This window comes from Brienomyrus brachyistius, chromosome 12 (assembly GCF_023856365.1).
Source record: "Brienomyrus brachyistius isolate T26 chromosome 12, BBRACH_0.4, whole genome shotgun sequence".
NCBI lineage: Eukaryota > Metazoa > Chordata > Actinopteri > Osteoglossiformes > Mormyridae > Brienomyrus > Brienomyrus brachyistius.
Genome location: NC_064544.1, coordinates 14216087 through 14236740, shown reverse-complemented (window position 1 = coordinate 14236740; position 20654 = coordinate 14216087). Strand labels below are relative to the sequence as shown.

Sequence of the window (20654 nt, the reverse complement as noted above, 5' to 3'; positions counted from 1 at the left end):
TCCACATGTCTTTGAACCGCAGGAGGAAACCCAAGTATTTAGAGGAGCCCCATGCAACATGGTGAGAGCATGCAAACTCCACACACTGACAAGCACACAGCGGACACAGCTATGAGTCACCATACCCCATACAGGGATTACCCTGGATGTCAAGGGAGGGATACCATGTCATAGCAAATGCACACAATTATCCTTGTAATTAACAGGGTTTAGAAGGACCATGAATTGGGATTCACAAAATAGGCAGAATATCTGTTGCTTAATTCATTCTTGCTTTTTTTTCCTTATTGCAGTAAAAGATGACAGGAGATCATGGAAGATGAGATAATCACTGCTGAATCTCTATCAACTAAATGTACTCCAGTGAGTTAGAACCTGTTTCTCATAGTGTGTTTAGATGAAAAAAAGGAGGAAAGTATAAAAAAGAAAAAATATATATGTTTATTTCACACGAGGTATGACATACTATGAATCTATGAAAAAAAAAATCTGTAAATAATTTTATTGCCTGTTGGTGAAATTCCTTTTAAGCACCAGAAACAGCGTAGGTTTAGACCGCTGGGTTTTTCCATTAAAGCAGAAAGAGGGGGGGATAGGTTTTTGTGGTCTCTTTTTTTCTAAGATACACCCCTCTGTTTTTTCAGTGCAGGGAGGTGATTTTTGTGCAAAGCATCCACTGCAACAGAAACCCTTATTTCAGCGTTTTAAAATTGATACAAAAAAAATTCCTGCACAAGCTCTGGTCTTGTGCAAACAACAGCGATCTGCCTTCAGATTCGCTGGGGTTCCTTTCAGTGTGACTTACTGTGACAGCACTGAGAAGAAAAACCGATCACGTTCATGGAAGAAGAGTGATTTTAATGAAATCACCGTTGACAGACTGAGAGCGGCGCGGGGAACGAGTAGGTCTATACACTACGATCTGGGGACAGTCCTGATCACAGTTTCCAGAGGAAGATACAATTAGGCTATAATTGTCAGATTTGCTGAATTTTGTGCATCAGCTGTAAATCAAAACAAGCCAGAATGGAAGAGGACATGGATGAGGGACAAACATCCAAAGGTAATGTCATACGAGCTTGTTTACTGAAATAAATTAATTTCACGATATTTCATTTCTGAATTTAAACATTGTTTGGGTGATCCTAATAAATATTCAAGCTAATAAACATTGTGAGGGGGCAATAAAAGGAGATGCAATATCAAAATTATAGTACCTATCATATAAATATCGTTTTTTATATTTATAGCCAAATCATGCGTTGACAATTGGAATATAAGAATTTCAGTAGTATCGGCAGAGAATGTACCATAAAAATATGTTTACTTCATTTATCTTCCATTTTCATGTGATGTTACAATGTATGGTTTTGATATATTGATAAAGCCGTTTTAATTCGGAGAGATCATAGCCTATATATATAATTGCGGTTTAGTTCGTTCGAGCAGGCAAAACGTTTTTTTTACGTAGCAGGCTTTTTCGTTTATAGTATTGCCAATTATAAATTTGAATATGCACCAAAATATGCATATATGTCTCCACAGTATATTATATATATCCAGGATTCTTCATTTTCATTTTCCTAGCACAATCGCTGGTGTTGACACAGACCGTCCGCTTACGCACAGTTTTATCTGTCGTTTGTACTGATCTGCGGTTGTTGCACGATTACACGTAAATGATAAATCACAGCTGACTTCCAGAATATCTTGCTTTCAAGTCAGATATGGTTGGAAGCGTGATAGAACGTATAACACCACAATTTCAACCTTACATTGACGCTGCGGTGTTATTAAGCAAAAATACTTCTGGGTGTGTGTTATTCTGCAGGGGGGCGGGGCAGTTGGTGGAGGTATTTTTGTCCATGTGACAATGATTACTAAAGACTTTTTTTATGACGTAAGCTGTATAATAATCAGTACGAGTATTTCACGTCTACCATTGTCAGTATAAAGAATTTATTAGACTAACATATATATTTTTTCCCTTGAAAAGTTTTCTTGGTGTTGCCTAACACCTAAGACTATTCTCTCTATACATATATATTTTTTTATCCATAATCCTTTCATACTCATACTAAGTGATTTGTGAAGGGTTTTGCGGAATTTTTAACAGAAGCATAGGAGGGGCAGGATAAAATAAGATATTGCTAATGCTGTGAATAAAATGAAATGAAACTGGTCATATTTCTGCGGAAGCTAATAATGTTTATTGTATTAAATAATCGGTCATGTGTTTTCACGGCCAATAGCTTAATATGCATGAGCTTAAAATGACAAAAAAAATGCTTGTCGCAGTACATCATTTAAATTTTGCTTGCTGCAATGAATTTTGAACTTTACCTAATATGAGTAATTTAAGTATAATATTATAATATATACCATGATAATATAATAACTGGCCTTGAGGCTTGAATTTGTAACTGTACAATAAATGCACAGTTTAATGTGCAGTTTTTAAGCTCGAGGTTCTCATCATTATTATCTCATTGCTTTTCCTGCTGAAGATGGCAATGGCGCCGTGCCAAGCAGGTCAGAGAAGATCTCTGTTCCATGGCCACAGACTTTAGCATGTTCTGAGGGAATTCCGAAATGCATTCAAGCTAGCAGTAGCTTGTTTTGATTCCTCCCTGCATCCACACCTGGTGAGATGTACCCAGAACAGATCCCGTGGGAGTCGCCCTGGTGGGCATCCTTACAAGATACTTGAACCACCTCTGCTGACTTCTCTCAATCTAAGGGACGATCGGCTCTATTTTGAGGTTTCCTGGAGTCCAGCGATCCTGCACAGAAACCTCATTTTTGCAACTTATACTCAACTCTTGTTATTTTAGCCATTACAGACAGCTCATGACCATAAGTGAGGATGGAGACATTGATTGACTGATAAACGAGCTTCATATTGTGACTCCAGCTTCCTGAAAGAGGCAATTGGCTCTGAGTTTTTCTAAGGAAGTACCATGCCCTTGGGTTCGCAGGGGCTGATTTTCATCTCAGCTACTTCATGTGAATCCAGTGCTGGAGTACATGTGCATGGTGGGATTCCTGGTCGGACGAGACCAAAAACAAAACATCATCTACAAATAGCAGGGATGTCACTTTTAGCCCTCCATACTGTACCTCATGTCCTTCCAGCCCTGAGTGCTCCTTGATATCCTGTCCATGAAAATAACAGAAACAAATAGGAGTGGAGAAAACATACATCCATGCCAGTGGCCAACGCCTACCCTAAATGCCTTTGATTTTGTGTGAAGGATGCAGACACAATGCATTCATACTGGAACCAAGTTGCATGGTGCAATGGTGTCGGTGCCCCAACCTACAGCACTTGCCACAGTAAAAGCGCATGTAGACTGAATTAGCATATTTCCATGAACCCTTTCACAGATATACAAGGGGAAGGAGTTGGGCTTCTGATCCATGGCCAGGCCAGAATCCATATTCTATCTCCTGAATCATAGGTTCAGCCATCTGGTGAAATCCCTTCTTCAGTATCCTGAAATAGGCCTTCCCTGGGATACTGGGAAGTGCCTATCCCCTATATTTACAACACACCCTCTGGTCCTTCTATTTTAAAAATAGTCCAGAGATATTTTACCTGTCTTCCGTGCAGCACTGGAGAGGTGCCTCGACCGCGTCACACAAACAACATCCAATGCTTTCAACATCTCTGGAGCTTCAGTGATAGACTCTCATTGCAACAATGCCTGAGAGAAGAAACATTCACTGGGTTTTGAGGAATTTCTGAAAGGTTCTTCACAGTACTCAACAATATCTTCAGTCCTGTGATGCACAATTTGTCTCTTCTTTGACTGCCTTCTCTGCAGTCTCTCTCATCTGTTGGTACCGATTACTGTAGCTGTCTCAGAAGATCCCCTTGTAAGCATTTCCCTGGAATCCTTCCTCATCATCTTGACGGCTTCCATCACTACAGGTATCTGCTAGGGTTGTTGTCGTGCCTGGCATGATTGTCTTCTGGCAAAAGCTCTTCCCTGCTTATACAATTACCGAGGCCTTGAAAGTGATGCCTTCAGCATCAGTGTCCCCCACATCAACACATTTTTTTTGGATGTGTGAGTTCATCATGAAATCTATTCACACAGAAGCTTCAAGCAGACATTCCCAAAAAAATCATGACTGCTTGTCTGGGTCGTTCTCGTCCATTAGGACACCTCTTCATGCACCAAATTCAACTAACCTCCAAGTGATGATTACTTGATTGGCTGGTTCCTGACTTCCACGCACACAGCCTTGAGTCAAAAGATAGAACAGTGAAATTGATCATTTCCCTTTAGTCTGGAGTGCTCTGTACCATATACGGTTATGAACATCTCTGCATTTGTGCATGGTTCCAGACCTCACAGTGTGCTGGAAGGTAAGTCTAACTATACCCCAGGAGTGTAGGCACCTTCCCGATCCCATGTTTCCAATTCAGTGTCCATAGCTAAAGGTTAATCCATCTGAGTTTTTTCTGCTCAAGTCTGTTACCCAAATGGCATTGCTCTTGAAACTCACTTTTCATAATGTGGTTGGTGAGCCCAAAAAAATCAAGTATATATTGTTGCACCGGGGAGCCGAGTGTCGAGTGGGAGGGGCAATGTTCAGTATGACGGGCATTGTCGTATAGGAGGGGTTTATAATGAGGGATAGGAGGGGTTTATAATAAGGGTTAGAATATCAGATAATAGCAGTTATAAACCTTTCTCACATTGTGCCTAATACTTGATATTGCCCCATCTCACCGACATTGCCCCTCCCACTCGACATTGCCCGTTCCATTCGACATTCATCTCCTGGCTGCAGCGAAATGCCTCTCCAAAAAAGGGACCCACATAGTCATTTTGGGATGTGTCTTGCTGATGCTACATGGGAAGCCCAATCTCTAGAAGTTTGCTGGTGAATACCACCTCCAAGCCGGTGTCAAAGGCTGGGTCTTTGTAACCCTATTTCAGACAGCATACACTGGTTCTTCTTGGAACCTTTCATAGTACAGGGGAATTAAATGACTTTTGCAACATTCTTTTAATAAATTCATAGCTTAGTTATGCAGGAGAGTAGTCCCATGAACGTTGACATGGTTACGTCACCCAGATTAGGAACAAGTTTCAATAAATAAGCAAACACAATCCAGGGAACTACTGTACTGCTTTTTCCAGGTTTTTGGATTCCAGATGGTTGCTTTAAGCTTCTGTTTTATAGCGCTTCCTTGAAGTCCAGCTCATTTTTCTCACGTATGAGAGTTGCAATTTTAAAGAGTCATTAAAAGTGATACATTCTGACAGTATTTATGCCTGTAGCATTTCTCTAATGTTTCACGGTGTAGGTTGGTAGTAACAAATAGAATGCCCATATCACATTATTATAATTACTACAACAACTACTGCTGCTCCCAAATTGTGAGTTCCTCCTCCTTCCTAGAGTCCCCAGCTGCTATTTTACATTAATAGAAAAGATTTGTTCTACTTTTATGGCTGTCTTACTCCTAATTGTATGGTACTGCAGGTGCCAGTATAATCAATAAGGTATAATATCATGTATTAAAGCTATGTAAACTGTTTAGAACGTTGTATTTGATATTTGAAGCAAAACATTATGTTATATAAGTAGCATTATTGCTGAAATTTCATATCCCATGAAATCCTGTATTTATCTTTTCAAAAGTCTTTGTAGAGATGTTCAGAAATATATGTACAATCATTGCTGTATATATTTATCTCACACTATGGCCTTGTTAAGATATAATTCCTAATGCCCCCATATTACTGCTTTATTCTTGTAATGTGTCTCATTCACATTTATCTTGTTACATCAGTTGGCATACAGTATTTGGGTCACTACACTCAAGTTCTCAAGTCTATTCTCAGAATTTGCACATCGGTTGGCATAGCAACCAAAGTGGTCCATTAAATAGGCAGAAATAGTTGGTGTTGAGTTTGAAATCTGAAAGGTAACTGTATGGTTGGAAATGTGTTTTAAGTCACAACACATTTAACTTTATATAGTGAATCTGAGGTAAATGTGTTTTAACTCACAACACATTTAACTTTATATAGTGAATCTGAGGTAAATGTCTTTTATGTCGCAACAGGTTTAACTTTATGTAGTGAATTTGAGGTAAATGTGTTTTATGTCGCAACACGTTTAACTTTCTGTAGTGAATTTGAGGGAAATGTGTTTTATGTCACAACACGTTGAACTTTCTGTAGTGAATTTGAGGTTAATGTGTTTTATGTTACAACATGTTTAACTTTCTGTAGTGAATTTGAGGTTAATGTGTTTTATGTCACAACACGTTTAACTTTCTGTAGTGAATTTGAGGGAAATGTGTTTTATGTCACAACACGTTGAACTTTATGTAGTGAATTTGAGGTAAATTTGTTTTATGTCACAACACGTTTAACTTTCTGTAGTGAATTTGAGGTAAATGTGTTTTATGTCACAAAACATGCATGTTTAAATTACTTTTGATGTTACATAGTCAGCTGAGAGACGAGCTGCTCCGGGCACGCCCCATTAGGCGGAGGACATGCAGAGGACCCAGAAAACGCCACCTAGCCTGGTAGCATTCATTTTGATACTGTGTGGATTAACAGTAAGGCCAGTCCATTTCTTTGTCATTGTTCATTATGCCGACAGATGGACAGCCGAAGTGGTAAAGGGGGGGGGGGGGGGGGGGGGGGGGGCAGGGGTGGGTCTTTGTAATCTGAGAGAAGCCTTCTGTTCCTCTATAAAGATTATTTATTTATTTACTTACTTTTCATTACAGTTTATTCTGTTTCACCGTGACTGTTGGTTAGAGTGTTTTTTTTTTTAAACTGACAAAATTTCAGGCTTGTCAGTTATTATGGCTAAGTCACAGTTATTATAGCTAAGTCACAGTTATTATAGCTCACTATTTTAATTTGCTGGTTAAGCCTGTAATTACATTTTATCACTCTTTTCCAGTTCTTCCATTAAGATATGACTTCAAATGAGTAGTAATGCATGCATGTAGCTTTAATATTAACAATGTATAAACCCAAATAACAATGTAACTGATGTAGAGATATCACTTTTGCTATAATGAAATCAGAAAAACCTGAAAAAGATAAGAAGCAACTTGAGGATACTTTTCTTGTTGCGACACATGCAGTCTGTACACACATGCAGTCTGTACACATGCAGTCTGTACACATACAGTCTGTAGACATGGTGGTGTGTCGCTGGGTGATTATACAATATACATTAGAAACACTGAAGTTATTTTCTTAAGGAAGGTAATGCAAATGCAGTTATAATTTAAAACACCGGTACCCCTAAGTATTCTCTTCTGTCACTGAATTATGCATGAATTATGCAAGTGTATCTTCAATCAAGTCACCATTTTTCATTTTCAATAATTAAATTATGGAAATGTTGCTGAAATAATTTGCTAGTAAATTATACCCGACTTTATGCTTGTGTCCAACTGTGCTGCATAATGTGTGTTTGGAGTTATGTCAAAACAGGGTGACTTGCATACAACTTGTGTAACAGAAAAATTATGAAAGTATTTGAAATGCACATTGAAATACAAATAAACAAATGAATCATCTTTTATACTGACCAGTGAACGTCAAAATGAGACTGAATCTATCTATCTATCTATCTATCTATCTATCTATCTATCTATCTATCTATCTATCTATCTATCTATCTATCTATCTATCTATCTATCTATCTATCTATCTATCTATCTATCTATGCCTGACTTGACTGGTCTCCTATATCTATCTATCTATGTAGCTCAGCTGTTGTGTGGTTATAGTATAACTTTTATTTGTTTTTTTTGTAAAAATGTATAGTTCACCAATCTGCTGCATTTTACACAGGTTTTTATTATCATACATTACATGAACTTTCACAGTTTTGTGCCCTGGGATGGGCTGGCATCCCATCCAGGGTGTATCCTGGCCTTGTGCCCTGTACTGTCTGGGATAGGCTCCAGAACCCCCAGACCCAGATCAGAATAAGCAGAATTAGAAGATGGATGGATGGCTGGGTGGGAGGATGGCTGGATTTGGTGGATGGATTAAATCATTTTTAAATACAGTCTGTTACAGTGATGCGTTTATGGGAACTTTGGTTCAGAAACCCCTTCAGTGACATCCAACGAAGCAAAGGAATCTAGGCTGAGACGCTTCTGGACTGAGATGGTCCATATGGGAACCAAAACACATTATAGTAATAAACTGTGTAGAGATATTAACCTGATCTGGGTGTTTGCAGACAGCTTGGAGGGAAATGCAGGGGGGATTCCTGATAGAGGTAATCTGCGCGCTCATGCAGATGCCTCAGAATGAATGGATGCAGCTCCGCTTATAAGCATGGCAGAGGTGTTTGTCATTCCAGTCAGGCTCTGCCAGAAGCAGCGGCAGAGCTGAAAGAACAGCGCTGAACAGCTGCGAGCTGCCTTATCTCTAACGAGAAGGGAAAGCAAACAAGGAGTAAACGCAGCTGCCCCTCTACCAGACATTTTAATCCAGATCATAGTACCGATACAAAAAGGAAACCGTCTATGTGTACATATGTTCATTGTGCATTGAACACGCAGTCAGCCTCTTAGGGTTTGCACGTATATTGTGATTGAACAGGAAAACACTTGTTTCTTATATAGGATCTATCCGACTGTAAACCCAAATTCTGCAGACAAAAGAAAACAAAAAAAGAAATGAACCAGGCTGGAAAAGCAGCTTAAAAACCAGTTTTTTGTTTGGAATTTGTTTTTTTTTTTTAAAGGGAAAAGAGAAAACAGCATGAATAAATATCTTTGTAAAGGACATTCATGAGAAATATTTGAGAGGAATGTTTCTATGCCGTTTTGCAGTCACACAGTAAACTCACAGAAGCCATGTCCGCGTGCACAGTGTCCGCACTCCCTGCCACTGTGACTCCAGCCCCTCAGATCCCCCTACCTGTAATCGCCATTCGTGACATTCCTCTCGCTTTTCCTTCCGCCCCCCCTCGATGTCCCCTATCAGCGGCACTGTTTGCGTCACCGCCTCCCGCTATTTTCTCAGCGACCACGACGCCCCCCCCCCCCCACCGTCGGAAGGTATGCCTGGTTCTGCTTTCACATCTACCTCTCGGCTCTCCCTGGCGAGCCGCCTGCTGCCTCCCATGCCCAGGCCGTGCCTGCTGAGGATGTCAGTCATTCCTCTACCATTCTGGGACGGGCTCCCGCTGTTTCGCCCAGCTGTCCACCTGTGCCCACTCTTCCTCCGGCAGTGTTTCCTGTGAGCTTCGTTAGTCCTCCCCCTGTCCGGATTTTTCCACGACCCCTGCTGAGGCGACTTTGTTTCTTGGCCAAGTGCCGAAGCCTCCTCCCTTTTAACTACACCTTTCGCCCACTTCTGAACTCTCCTCCTTCATCTCCTTGCTCCCCCCATCATGCCAGCCAAGGTTAATCTCTAAAACCTCACTCCGTCCCCGTTGCTCTTTTCTCCTGCCAGCCTGGCTCATGTCTTCAGGCTTCTGATGCTTCTATCATCTAAGCAGCTTCCACCCTGAAGTCTCTACGTCCCTTTTCTGCTCCCCCCTTTTGTCTGTCATGCTTTCAGACACACAGGGATATATCTGTTGGATCCAGTTTTTCCTTCTTTTCCTGTGGCTGTTATCACTGGAAGGGCACCTCTGTCCACTGTTATCGTTGGAGGGGCACCTCTGTCCACTGTTATCCTTGGAGGGGCACCTCTGTCCACTGTTATCGTTGGAGGGGCACCTCTGTCCACTGCTATCGTTGGAGGGGCACCTCTGTCCACTGTTATCGTTGGAGGGGCACCTCTGTCCACTGTTATCATTGGAGGGGCACCTCTGTCCACTGCTATCGTTGGAGGGGCACCTCTGTCCACTGTTATCGTTGGAGGGGCACCTCTGTCCACTGTTATCGTTGGAGGGGCACCTCTGTCCACTGCTATCGTTGGAGGGGCACCTCTGTCCACTGCTATCGTTGGAGGGGCACCTCTGTCCACTGGTATCACTGGAGGGGCACCTCTGTCCACTGTTATCGTTGGAGGGGCACCTCTGTCCACTGTTATCGTTGGAGGGGCACCTCTGTCCACTGTTATCGTTGGATGGGCACCTCTGTCCACTGTTATCGTTGGAGGGGCACCTCTGTCCACTGTTATCGTTGGAGGGGCACCTCTGTCCACTGTTATCGTTGGAGGGGCACCTCTGTCCACTGCTATCGTTGGTGAGGCACCTCTGTCCACTGCTATCCTTGGAGGGGCACCTCTGTCCACTGTTATCGTTGGAGGGGCACCTCTGTCCACTGTTATCGTTGGAGGGGCACCTCTGTCCACTGCTATCGTTGGTGAGGCACCTCTGTCCACTGCTATCCTTGGAGGGGCACCTCTGTCCACTGTTATCGTTGGATGGGCACCTCTGTCCACTGTTATCGTTGGAGGGGCACCTCTGTCCACTGTTATCGTTGGAGGGGCACCTCTGTCCACTGCTATCCTTGGAGGGGCACCTCTGTCCACTGTTATCGTTGGAGGGGCACCTCTGTCCACTGCTATCGTTGGAGGGGCACCTCTGTCCACTGCTATCCTTGGAGGGGCACCTCTGTCCACTGTTATCGTTGGAGGGGCACCTCTGTCCACTGTTATCGTTGGAGGGGCACCTCTGTCCACTGTTATCGTTGGAGGGGCACCTCTGTCCACTGTTATCGTTGGAGGGGCACCTCTGTCCACTGCTATCGTTGGTGAGGCACCTCTGTCCACTGCTATCCTTGGAGGGGCACCTCTGTCCACTGTTATCGTTGGAGGGGCACCTCTGTCCACTGTTATCGTTGGAAGGGCACCTCTGTCCACTGTTATCGTTGGAGGGGCACCTCTGTCCACTGTTATCGTTGGAGGGGCACCTCTGTCCACTGCTATCCTTGGAGGGGCACCTCTGTCCACTGTTATCGTTGGAGGGGCACCTCTGTCCACTGTTATCGTTGGAGGGGCACCTCTGTCCACTGTTATCATTGGAGGGGCACCTCTGTCCACTGCTATCCTTGGAGGGGCACCTCTGTCCACTGTTATCGTTGGAGGGGCACCTCTGTCCACTGTTATCGTTGGAGGGGCACCTCTGTCCACTGTTATCGTTGGAGGGGCACCTCTGTCCACTGCTATCGTTGGAGGGGCACCTCTGTCCACTGCTATCCTTGGAGGGGCACCTCTGTCCACTGTTATCGTTGGAGGGGCACCTCTGTCCACTGTTATCGTTGGAGGGGCACCTCTGTCCACTGTTATCGTTGGAGGGGCACCTCTGTCCACTGTTATCGTTGGAGGGGCACCTCTGTCCACTGCTATCGTTGGTGAGGCACCTCTGTCCACTGCTATCCTTGGAGGGGCACCTCTGTCCACTGTTATCGTTGGAGGGGCACCTCTGTCCACTGTTATCGTTGGAAGGGCACCTCTGTCCACTGTTATCGTTGGAGGGGCACCTCTGTCCACTGTTATCGTTGGAGGGGCACCTCTGTCCACTGTTATCGTTGGAGGGGCACCTCTGTCCACTGCTATCCTTGGAGGGGCACCTCTGTCCACTGTTATCGTTGGAGGGGCACCTCTGTCCACTGTTATCGTTGGAGGGGCACCTCTGTCCACTGTTATCATTGGAGGGGCACCTCTGTCCACTGCTATCCTTGGAGGGGCACCTCTGTCCACTGTTATCGTTGGAGGGGCACCTCTGTCCACTGTTATCGTTGGAGGGGCACCTCTGTCCACTGTTATCGTTGGAGGGGCACCTCTGTCCACTGCTATCGTTGGTGAGGCACCTCTGTCCACTGCTATCCTTGGAGGGGCACCTCTGTCCACTGTTATCGTTGGAGGGGCACCTCTGTCCACTGTTATCATTGAATGTTTCCCCTGCCAGCCTCATTCGTCCGTGTACCTGTTACCTAACTGGTATTGATCAAAATACCACGATACATTACATTAAACACAAAGCGGGGTCATCTATTTTACTTCTTTAAACCCACCTCTTTACACACTTTATTTATCATCTGGTTACCCAGGGCACATGCTCTAATTGGAATATGGCTGATATTACCTGATTCCACTTAGTCTTTTTTTACATTAGAGCCAGCTATCAGCAGAGCCAAGAATTGCATATCGACACTCATCTTCACATATTTCTGGTCCACATTTTGGGCCCAAAATATTATATACCAGTAGTTTTACACTTGACATAAACAAAACATTTGTGTACTGGTAATGTAATACTTTCTTTGCAATATTTTGGGGTAATTGCTATTAATCAGATGATGTTAAGCATGATCCATCCAGGGATTCCCAGTCAAGGAAAAAACTATCACTGAAACAAAATAAATAAACTGACACTGAAGTTTTGTATCTTGTGACATTGGAATTGGCTCATAAGATGATCAATATAACTGCCTAGACAGACAATAAATACCATACAATATAACAATATAACAAGACATTTTCAATAATCTATAGTCTTGCATTTTGGAGAGTGAAGATGTTTGGCTTTGTGGTGCTTTATTAAAATAAGGGTGATAATTGTGAAAACCATAAAAGTGGATGTTACCAGTTTTAATCTGACGTAAATCTGGTGAAGTGACATGGAAATTAGCAAGTTAGCTAACACGTTCCGCTAACTAGCAGCGCTAACAAGCACAATATTGGTAGCTTTTCCTATGTGCAGCTTTGTTGAGGAGCAACACCATTTACTGATATGGCTGTATTGCTGTTTAAGTCACCATTAAACCACTAGCAGTGATTATCTTCATTCTACTGGGAAATCGTGCTGTTCCTGTGAATTTTCGCTCTGAGAATAATTGGCCATCGTTCTCTCTTGATTATTTTAGGCTGCTTTGAGTGCTGCATCAAATGCTTGGGCGGCATCCCGTATCCATCCCTGATCGCTACCATCCTGCTCTACGCCGGTGTGGCGCTCTTCTGTGGCTGCGGCCATGAGGCGCTGTCCGGCACCGTCACCATCCTGCAGAATTACTTTGAAGTGGTTAGAGGCCCTATTGACTCCTTGGATGTCTTCGCCATGTGAGTATCTGAGGCTGCTTGTCCCCTATTTCTAGTTTTTCAAACTAAAGATGTTATGTTGTGCAAGATCGATATTTTTTATGGCATCCTGTAAATAATATTGGCAACACTTTCTATAAATGCCATGTCTGTAAGAGTATGAACACACTCCTTACACATTATAATGCATTCATAAAGTGTCATAAACATGACGATAAATATATATAAAGATGCATTACACATTATAACCATGTTTATTATGCATTATGACTGCCGTATGAAGCTCTCATGTGCTATAGAATCAGTATCTTCATAATGCAGTACAAAGCGTCCTTAATTAGGTATCTATAATGTATTATACATGAGCGCTTCATTGGAGCTTATGAAGTACTGTAATCAACAGTGTAATGCCTTATGATTGTCAATGGAAGATGCTGCAATGCATTATAATGTATTATTAATGTATCTATAATGCATTATAGATGACAACTTTAAGTACAGTGTTACCATAATAACTTCATTGTACTTTAGCACGTTTGTATTTACATACAAATATTTGCTGAAAATTCCAGTTGCTTGTCAGTTATCTCACAGTTAGCAGATATTACGATTTGTTATCGATATCAGAAAAATGATCATTTTTATCATGTATTTTGTGTACAGTGCATTTGTTATTTTGTATATCTCACATACTGTATTTTAAGGCAATTTTATGCTTATTTTCTTTAGTAGAATATAAAATAAACAACCAGGGCAAAAGATTTTTATATTTTATACAAGGTATTTTTTTCCTGTAAACATTTGAATATCAAAACACATTGTAATCTGCAAAACCAGACATAAGTACCAAAAGGGTGCTCAGGACAACTGGAAATTATGACTAAACCTGGGATTAGCCAGCATGTGCCTTGAGAACAGCTTTACAAACCCTTTACGGGGTTTTCAGTTAGCAAGTTCCCGCAGGAGATCACCTGGCACGACTTCCCACCTATTCTGCACGCCTTTCCTACAGATGAATGGTAACCGTGGGTCACCGTTCTTTGCTAATTTGCTCTTTTGTCCAGTTTATATGGACGGCTCAGCAGGTAGCACCATGTAGAGCTTGCATGTTCTCCCTGTGTCATGGCAGATCCCCAGGGGTATGGTCCGTTTCCTCACATTGACATGCAGTCTGTTGTGCTTTGGGTCATTGAATATTGAGGGACTGGCCAATCAGCTGTAATCCTGATGGAACTCTACGCTTCCGCGGTGTTAGAGCTAAGCTGCTTAAGATTACCTTGGAATTGGTAAAGATCAATTATGCTACCAGCAAAGCAATTGAGGTCATGACACTATCTCCTCCATGCCTTATGGTGAAAAACATACATGCAACTCAAGCCCATATCCACTCTACGTCTTACAAAGGCGTGGCAGTTGGACCCAAAATCTTTCATTGCTCATTCCATAGGACACCCTTCCATTCTTGTTAATTGGCAAGTGCCAATTTAAAGGAAAAATTATTATAATCTCAAGCAGGTGTGCACAGATTTTTGACTGGTACTGTACACTGGGAACCTATTCCCTTTCCAATATCAAGTGGAAAATGCATAAAAATTATATTATATTGTATGTATTCTTTGGAAAAAAGTAACTTTTAAATAAATAATTGTAAACGCCTCTGATGCCGTAACAGCCACTAATTTTTTTTAACTCCTTTCCAGGATCGACATTATAAAATACGTGATTTACGGTATTGCGTCTGCCTTCTTCGTGTACGGCATCCTGCTGATGGTGGAGGGCTTCTTCACTACCGGGGCCCTCAGGGATCTGTACGGCGACTTCAAGATCACGACCTGCGGCCGCTGTGTTAGTGCCTTGGTAGGTGGAATGGGAACTGGCTCTGTGAAAATGCTATTCGGCGAACAAACACATACAGACGCTCCCTGAGTCACGGTGGTCCGTGTTACGATATTTCAACTTTACGATGGGTATGATTATTCAATAAATTACAAGACATATTCAACACTTTATTATAAAATAGGCTTTGTGTTAATGATTTTGCCGAACTGTAGGCTAATGTAAGTGTTCAAAGCATGTTTAACGTAGGCTAGGCTATTATATCTGTTAGGTTAGGTGTACTGTATTAAAATGCATTTTCGCCGACCGATATTTGCGCCTTATGATATGTTTATCGGAACAAAACCCCATTGTAACCTAGGGAGCGTCTGTATTTATTCATCTCTGGAAAATAGCTGTAGCATTCTCAGTCTGCTTAGTCGTCTTAGCAAAGTCATAAAATACCAGATTAAAGGTTAAGAAATGTGCTTCTATTAATGACTGTACATGAAACAAATAATACATAATTAGTCATTAGTACTACTACAGTGGGCCTAATGAAAATGAAGACAAACGTGTTTGAATGTGATGATGTGGTATTTGTGTTCCCTGTACAGTTTATCATGCTGACGTACATCTTCATGCTGGCCTGGCTGGGAGTGACTGCCTTTACGTCACTGCCAGTCTTCATGTACTTCAACGTCTGGAATATCTGCCAGAACACTACTGCCGTTGACAACTTGTGCTTAGATCTCCGCCAGTTTGGTGTGTTTTGTAGCCTTTGGATGTTTTACACGCCTTTCCTTTTTAATTAAGAGTACCTATCAAACACAAAATGCTGCCTTTTGTAGCAGCCAGTAACTTCCGTTAATTAAACAACCTGCCAATAATGCAATAGTTTATTACATTATGCGCAACAAGTAATAATGCTTTTGATTCAGAAATTTTATTGCATTATTGGTAAGCCATTACATTATCGACTTTTGCTACATTGAGAATGTAAAAATTACTACCTTATTGGCAAATATTTAATTAACGGTAGTTATTACATTATTGGCTGCTACAGCCCCTTCCCCTTACGTAAAAGGTTAAATACCTACGCATATACAAATTAATCAAATGAAACAGAAAGTAATTTCGGACAAAAAAGATAATTATCCACAATTCAGAGGAATTAGCTTGGTTGGAGTTATTTGAATAGATGTATTTAGATTGAACGTATTTCTTCACTGTGGTTTATGTAGATCAGCTTAGGTGCCTGAATTTCATAGGAGCACCAATGAAATGTGCGTTTGTCATATTTTGAATTGTGAAATCATCCAAACTTTAAGGAATTTACGGTTATTTGATTTTTTTTAACGTCAGGAATTATAAACATCAGAGAGGAAAAGAAAGTGTGTTCTGCATCTGAGAAATTCTTCAAGATGTGCGAATCGAACGAGGTCAGTACAAAGAACGGCACTTCAATATATATCTCATTCATCTGGCTACTTTGCCGTTCTGCCTCATGTACACAACAATACGAATGCGAAGCACGCAGCATTCTTATACGGCACACAAGCATCTTCACTTCCTAACTGCTGATGAATGCTAATACTGTTTATACCTAAAGAGGAATATAGCTTTACATTTTAATGTACATGTCAAGGCCTTTCCTGCTGTTCAGTGTCTTTCCCTGAACCCATCAAAGAGACTTAATATATTTTAAAAGATGGAAATTTTATTACTTTTTCTTTTATCATGAAATCACAGTTAATTGAACCTCAGTGTAATTTTTAAGTCATTTTCCAATTTTCATTTGGAGGAAAACTCCATCCTGTTAAGCACAGAACGTTAAGTACAGTATTTGTTGATCAGGACTAAAATTTGGATTATTGTCAGTTTCTATAGTTTTACCCAATATGGTGGAATGAAGCTCATTGCCATTGCTTCAGATTTCAAGATCCTGAGCTTTATTGTGTTCCTTTCCCACCATAAATGACGTCACTCCCTGGAGGATAATGTCATATAAAGATAGATATTGTTATTTAAATGGACATTAGAGCAGATGAATAGAATGGCAATAGCAATGCTGTGGGCATAGAAAAAACCTCTAAATCCATTATCTACTAAAGCAGCACTCTTACAACAAAATGTTTAGCATTTGATTATGCAATGGAAAAATTATATCTTGAAAATATTAGATGAGGTTTTTTTGTGACTTCAGGATAAAAGAAAACTAATGAATTTGCATCTTTTAAAAACTTTTTTTTGCCATATATTAGGACACAATTTGGTGATGACAGGGCAAGAAGTGCATAGTAGGAATGATCCACAAGTATAATGAAGGCTATTTACTTAGCTGTATAAAGCATGCTCTGGTGTGTTATCTATTTCTATTTTTGTATATAATCAATGAAATTCCTGACTATAGCCAGTTTTTCCACCATATTATTGAGCCTCATCCCGATTTCAATGCCTTTCAGCTGGACCTGACATTCCACCTCTTTGTCTGCGCTCTTGCGGGAGCCGGAGCTGTGGTGATCGCCATGGTGAGCGGTGAAAAGCCGTTTCACGTTAACATGCTGTTAGCCGAAAGGCCGCATTAGTTACCCATCCCCGCGACTACTCTCAGATGCCTCGGAAGATAAAGAGACTGGGTTCATTAACAAAATCTGACACTTGTTAATGCCAGTACCAATTATCAAAAGGAAGTGTTACTGTCTAATATTCAAAAGTCTGCCATTTCTGTGTCCCCCGGTGTTTACCATGGAGTGATATATGCAGAAATGCAAAGAGTATTGTACTGTTTTTGAATAGATGATATTTGTTTAATATATATAATGTATTGCATTATACTACTATATAAATACCAATGACACAACCATTGCAGTTATAGTTGGATAACCCTTCACTTGATTAATGTAAATATTAATATTTAGAACATATGCTACAAAAACAAAATTTCTGATTTTAATGAATCAGAAATAATGAATTCAAAGGGTGCGATGTTATGAAACCACTAACTTACCGCACGACAAAAAGCTTGCAAGTTTAAATCGCATGAGTACTGCTCCTATAGTACAGCTGCACAGTCTCTGAAGAATAAATGCATCTATTCTGCATGAAGAATTCTTTTAGTGAAAACTAGCCTTTTCCTCATCATCTAGCATAAGGTCTGGTATACATACTAGGGCATTACGTAAATGGCTCTTTTGATTTGGGTGGAGAAGAATGCTTCCGGATATTCTAGTGCAACACCATGACATACATCTCATTTGCAGAGAGATACTTGCGCTTTGCAAATGCTTGGAGTATGGTTGCCATAGGAACTGAGAATGTGAACGTGAGAGGCCATTTTCTAAGACAGCATGCTGGAGGATAATGGCGTCAACCGCAATGAGATTATGTTTACTGCTAAAACCATTATTAAAGCAAAGATAAAACTGAGATTCTGGAATATCGTCCAGTTAATTTATTGGCGATATTTTGTAATCATAATGCGGTGGGTCCTAGCTTGTCGACATTGCAAATGCAATAACTGAAGATTAAATGGAAGTCTTTCACCTGTACGTTTAGACTTAAATTTGTGTTGCCAGGAGGGCATGCTAATATAAAACATTAATTCCAAAAAATATATACATGTAATTGCCTCACAAAGCATATTTGCGTACCAAAAAAGACTAGGTCCAATGCCTGCAGACTTAATTTGCTCTTGGGCTCCACCTGCTGGTAGCACGTGAAAACACATAGGCTCCTATAAAAAATATCAGTAATGCTAGAAAACTACATTTTCAAAATGGAAAGAGAAGGCAAACAAACAAATGATGAATCGTTCATGATTGTTAACTTAGTTACATCTACATGCACTATAATATATATCGATGTGTGTGTGTTCTTTTTTAGATTCATTACTTGATGGTTCTCTCGTCTAACTGGGCCTACGTGAAAGATGCATGCAAGATGCAGAAGTACGAGGACATCAAGTCCAAGGAGGAGCAGGAGCTGCACGACATCCACTCCACCCGTTCCAAAGAGCGCCTCAATGCGTACACATAAAACACACGCGCGTCCAGCTTCGCACCCTTTCTGAGGAGGGGGGGTGGGGGGGGGCTCGCTTCTGCTGTATATGAGGACAGGTCATAACAAGGTGGTGAGGGGTCCTCTGGTGGCATTGCTCATAACAACCCTGTACCTCCTCCTGGGACTGGATTTTTTTTTCTCCGTTTGTCGCTAATGCTTGTTTTTTTAATTTAGGGAAATCAGTTCATAATGCGGCTCCCTATGTTATGTTAAGTCAGCAATCCGTAAATAATGTAAAATATTTGAAATATTCAGATTGCATCATATAATAATTATGATTATTTACATATAATGAGACCACTAAATAGTTTATTTATTCATTCCTTCATGATTCATTCAAATCCATAATGATAATTCTGGGTTAAAACAGTTACTTCTTCAGCATAAATGTCACACTAGCTTTATATTTTATTTTATTTTTATAAAGTGCATAAAATATAGAGTACAACACAAATACAGACACACACACACACGCACACACACACACACACGTCGGGTATACCTATCCTTATGGGGTACGCTCATTCACTTCTATGGGAAAAATGCTAACGCTAACTATGACACTAACCTTAACCCCCCACCCTGCCCAAACCATAACCATAAGTAACCAAACAAAAAACAAGCATTTTTAGTTTTTTCATAGCAGTCACCGATTTTTATAAAATAGAGTTTTCCCTAATGGGGACCAGAAGGGAAAAAAATCGGATATTTACCATCTCATGGGGACATTGGCTTTTTTGCTAGAAAATGAAAGGTAATGAGAATTTTTGAAATCACCGATTCATGGTCAAAATTTCTTCATGACATGGATTAAAATAAAATTTTGCATGGTTTTCTCATTGAGCCAGACCAAATTTGCATTTTGATAAACACAACAAGCACAGTTTTTAATATTTTAATTTAATGAAATAAATATTGCAGATTTTTTTTTTTTGTATAATGGGAACAATTAAATATTCTAGCTGTTGAATGTATGTGCTGTTCAGAGGAATGTCTTTTCACTTATATATTTTCCCAAAAATTTACATCAATTTTTTGGTAACACGCCGACCAAATAACAATCAGCAAACAGCTAAAGAGAATTCCACTTTTGAACAAAACTGTTTACTATAACGGCATTACACAAATGGTATTGCTGATTACAAACTGAACACATGATATTTGGGATTTTTTTTTGCCTAATCATGGTGTCTCAGTGCTGTGTCATTTATTGCCTGGAAATTCTCATTTGGTCAGTTTCCAAAAGCTGATTTTGTGAACTTGTTCAACTGTTGTAATCTATTTTGGTGTTGAGTGCAATGCTACTCAGTTCAGACTTGAGTACTCTGTTATGTTGCTAGTAATGCAGTATTGGTTTTGAAAGCCCTTAAACAAGTATATAAAATATAGTTGTTATCTGTGATATGGTTATGCATTAAATGGTAATTGTTTTACTGAACTGAAATGTTCTTTTTATTTTTACTTGAAATTACGTGTGCAGTAAAGCAGTTAATACACCAACAGTATTACACAAAGCCTCTTACTGATTATTAATAAAGTGTAGTCTTTTACTTGTGATTGTGTAGTGTGTAGTGTTTTCTTTTTTTAAAAAATTGTCACCATAGTGTTACAAAGTCATCATTTTTACTTCCTTTATTCATCTTTTGTACTTTAACATGGACTGTCTTGTAGCCAGCTTTTCATGGAAATTTGATTTGTACATACATGATATACCAAGAGCCTGACAATGTTGTGTTTTTGATGTACGAATAAATTGCTTGCAAAAATAAA

The 20654-nt window shown here is 40.6% G+C and overlaps 1 protein-coding gene across 1 annotated transcript; it reads left to right on the top strand.

Annotated features, from left to right (window-relative positions):
* Positions 1–632: 632 nt before the first annotated feature.
* Positions 633–20654, top strand: LOC125705083 (neuronal membrane glycoprotein M6-a-like). Its single transcript, XM_048971429.1, has 7 exons — positions 633–1063; positions 12836–13028; positions 14708–14864; positions 15440–15587; positions 16188–16264; positions 17288–17353; positions 18708–20654. Exons 1-7 carry the CDS (start codon positions 1027–1029, stop codon positions 18858–18860), a joined length of 831 nt encoding a protein of 276 aa, XP_048827386.1. The 5' UTR covers positions 633–1026; the 3' UTR covers positions 18861–20654.

What these genes read in the sequence shown, in the direction of transcription:
- LOC125705083 (XM_048971429.1), top strand. Translation starts at nt 1,027, where the DNA reads ATGGAAGAGGACATGGATGAGGGACAAACATCCAAAG. An exon ending in AGATGTGCGAATCGAACGAG is followed by an intron (nt 16,265 to 17,287) that starts GTCAGTACAAAG and finishes AATGCCTTTCAG; the next exon opens with CTGGACCTGACATTCCACCT. An exon ending in GAGCTGTGGTGATCGCCATG is followed by an intron (nt 17,354 to 18,707) that starts GTGAGCGGTGAA and finishes GTTCTTTTTTAG; the next exon opens with ATTCATTACTTGATGGTTCT.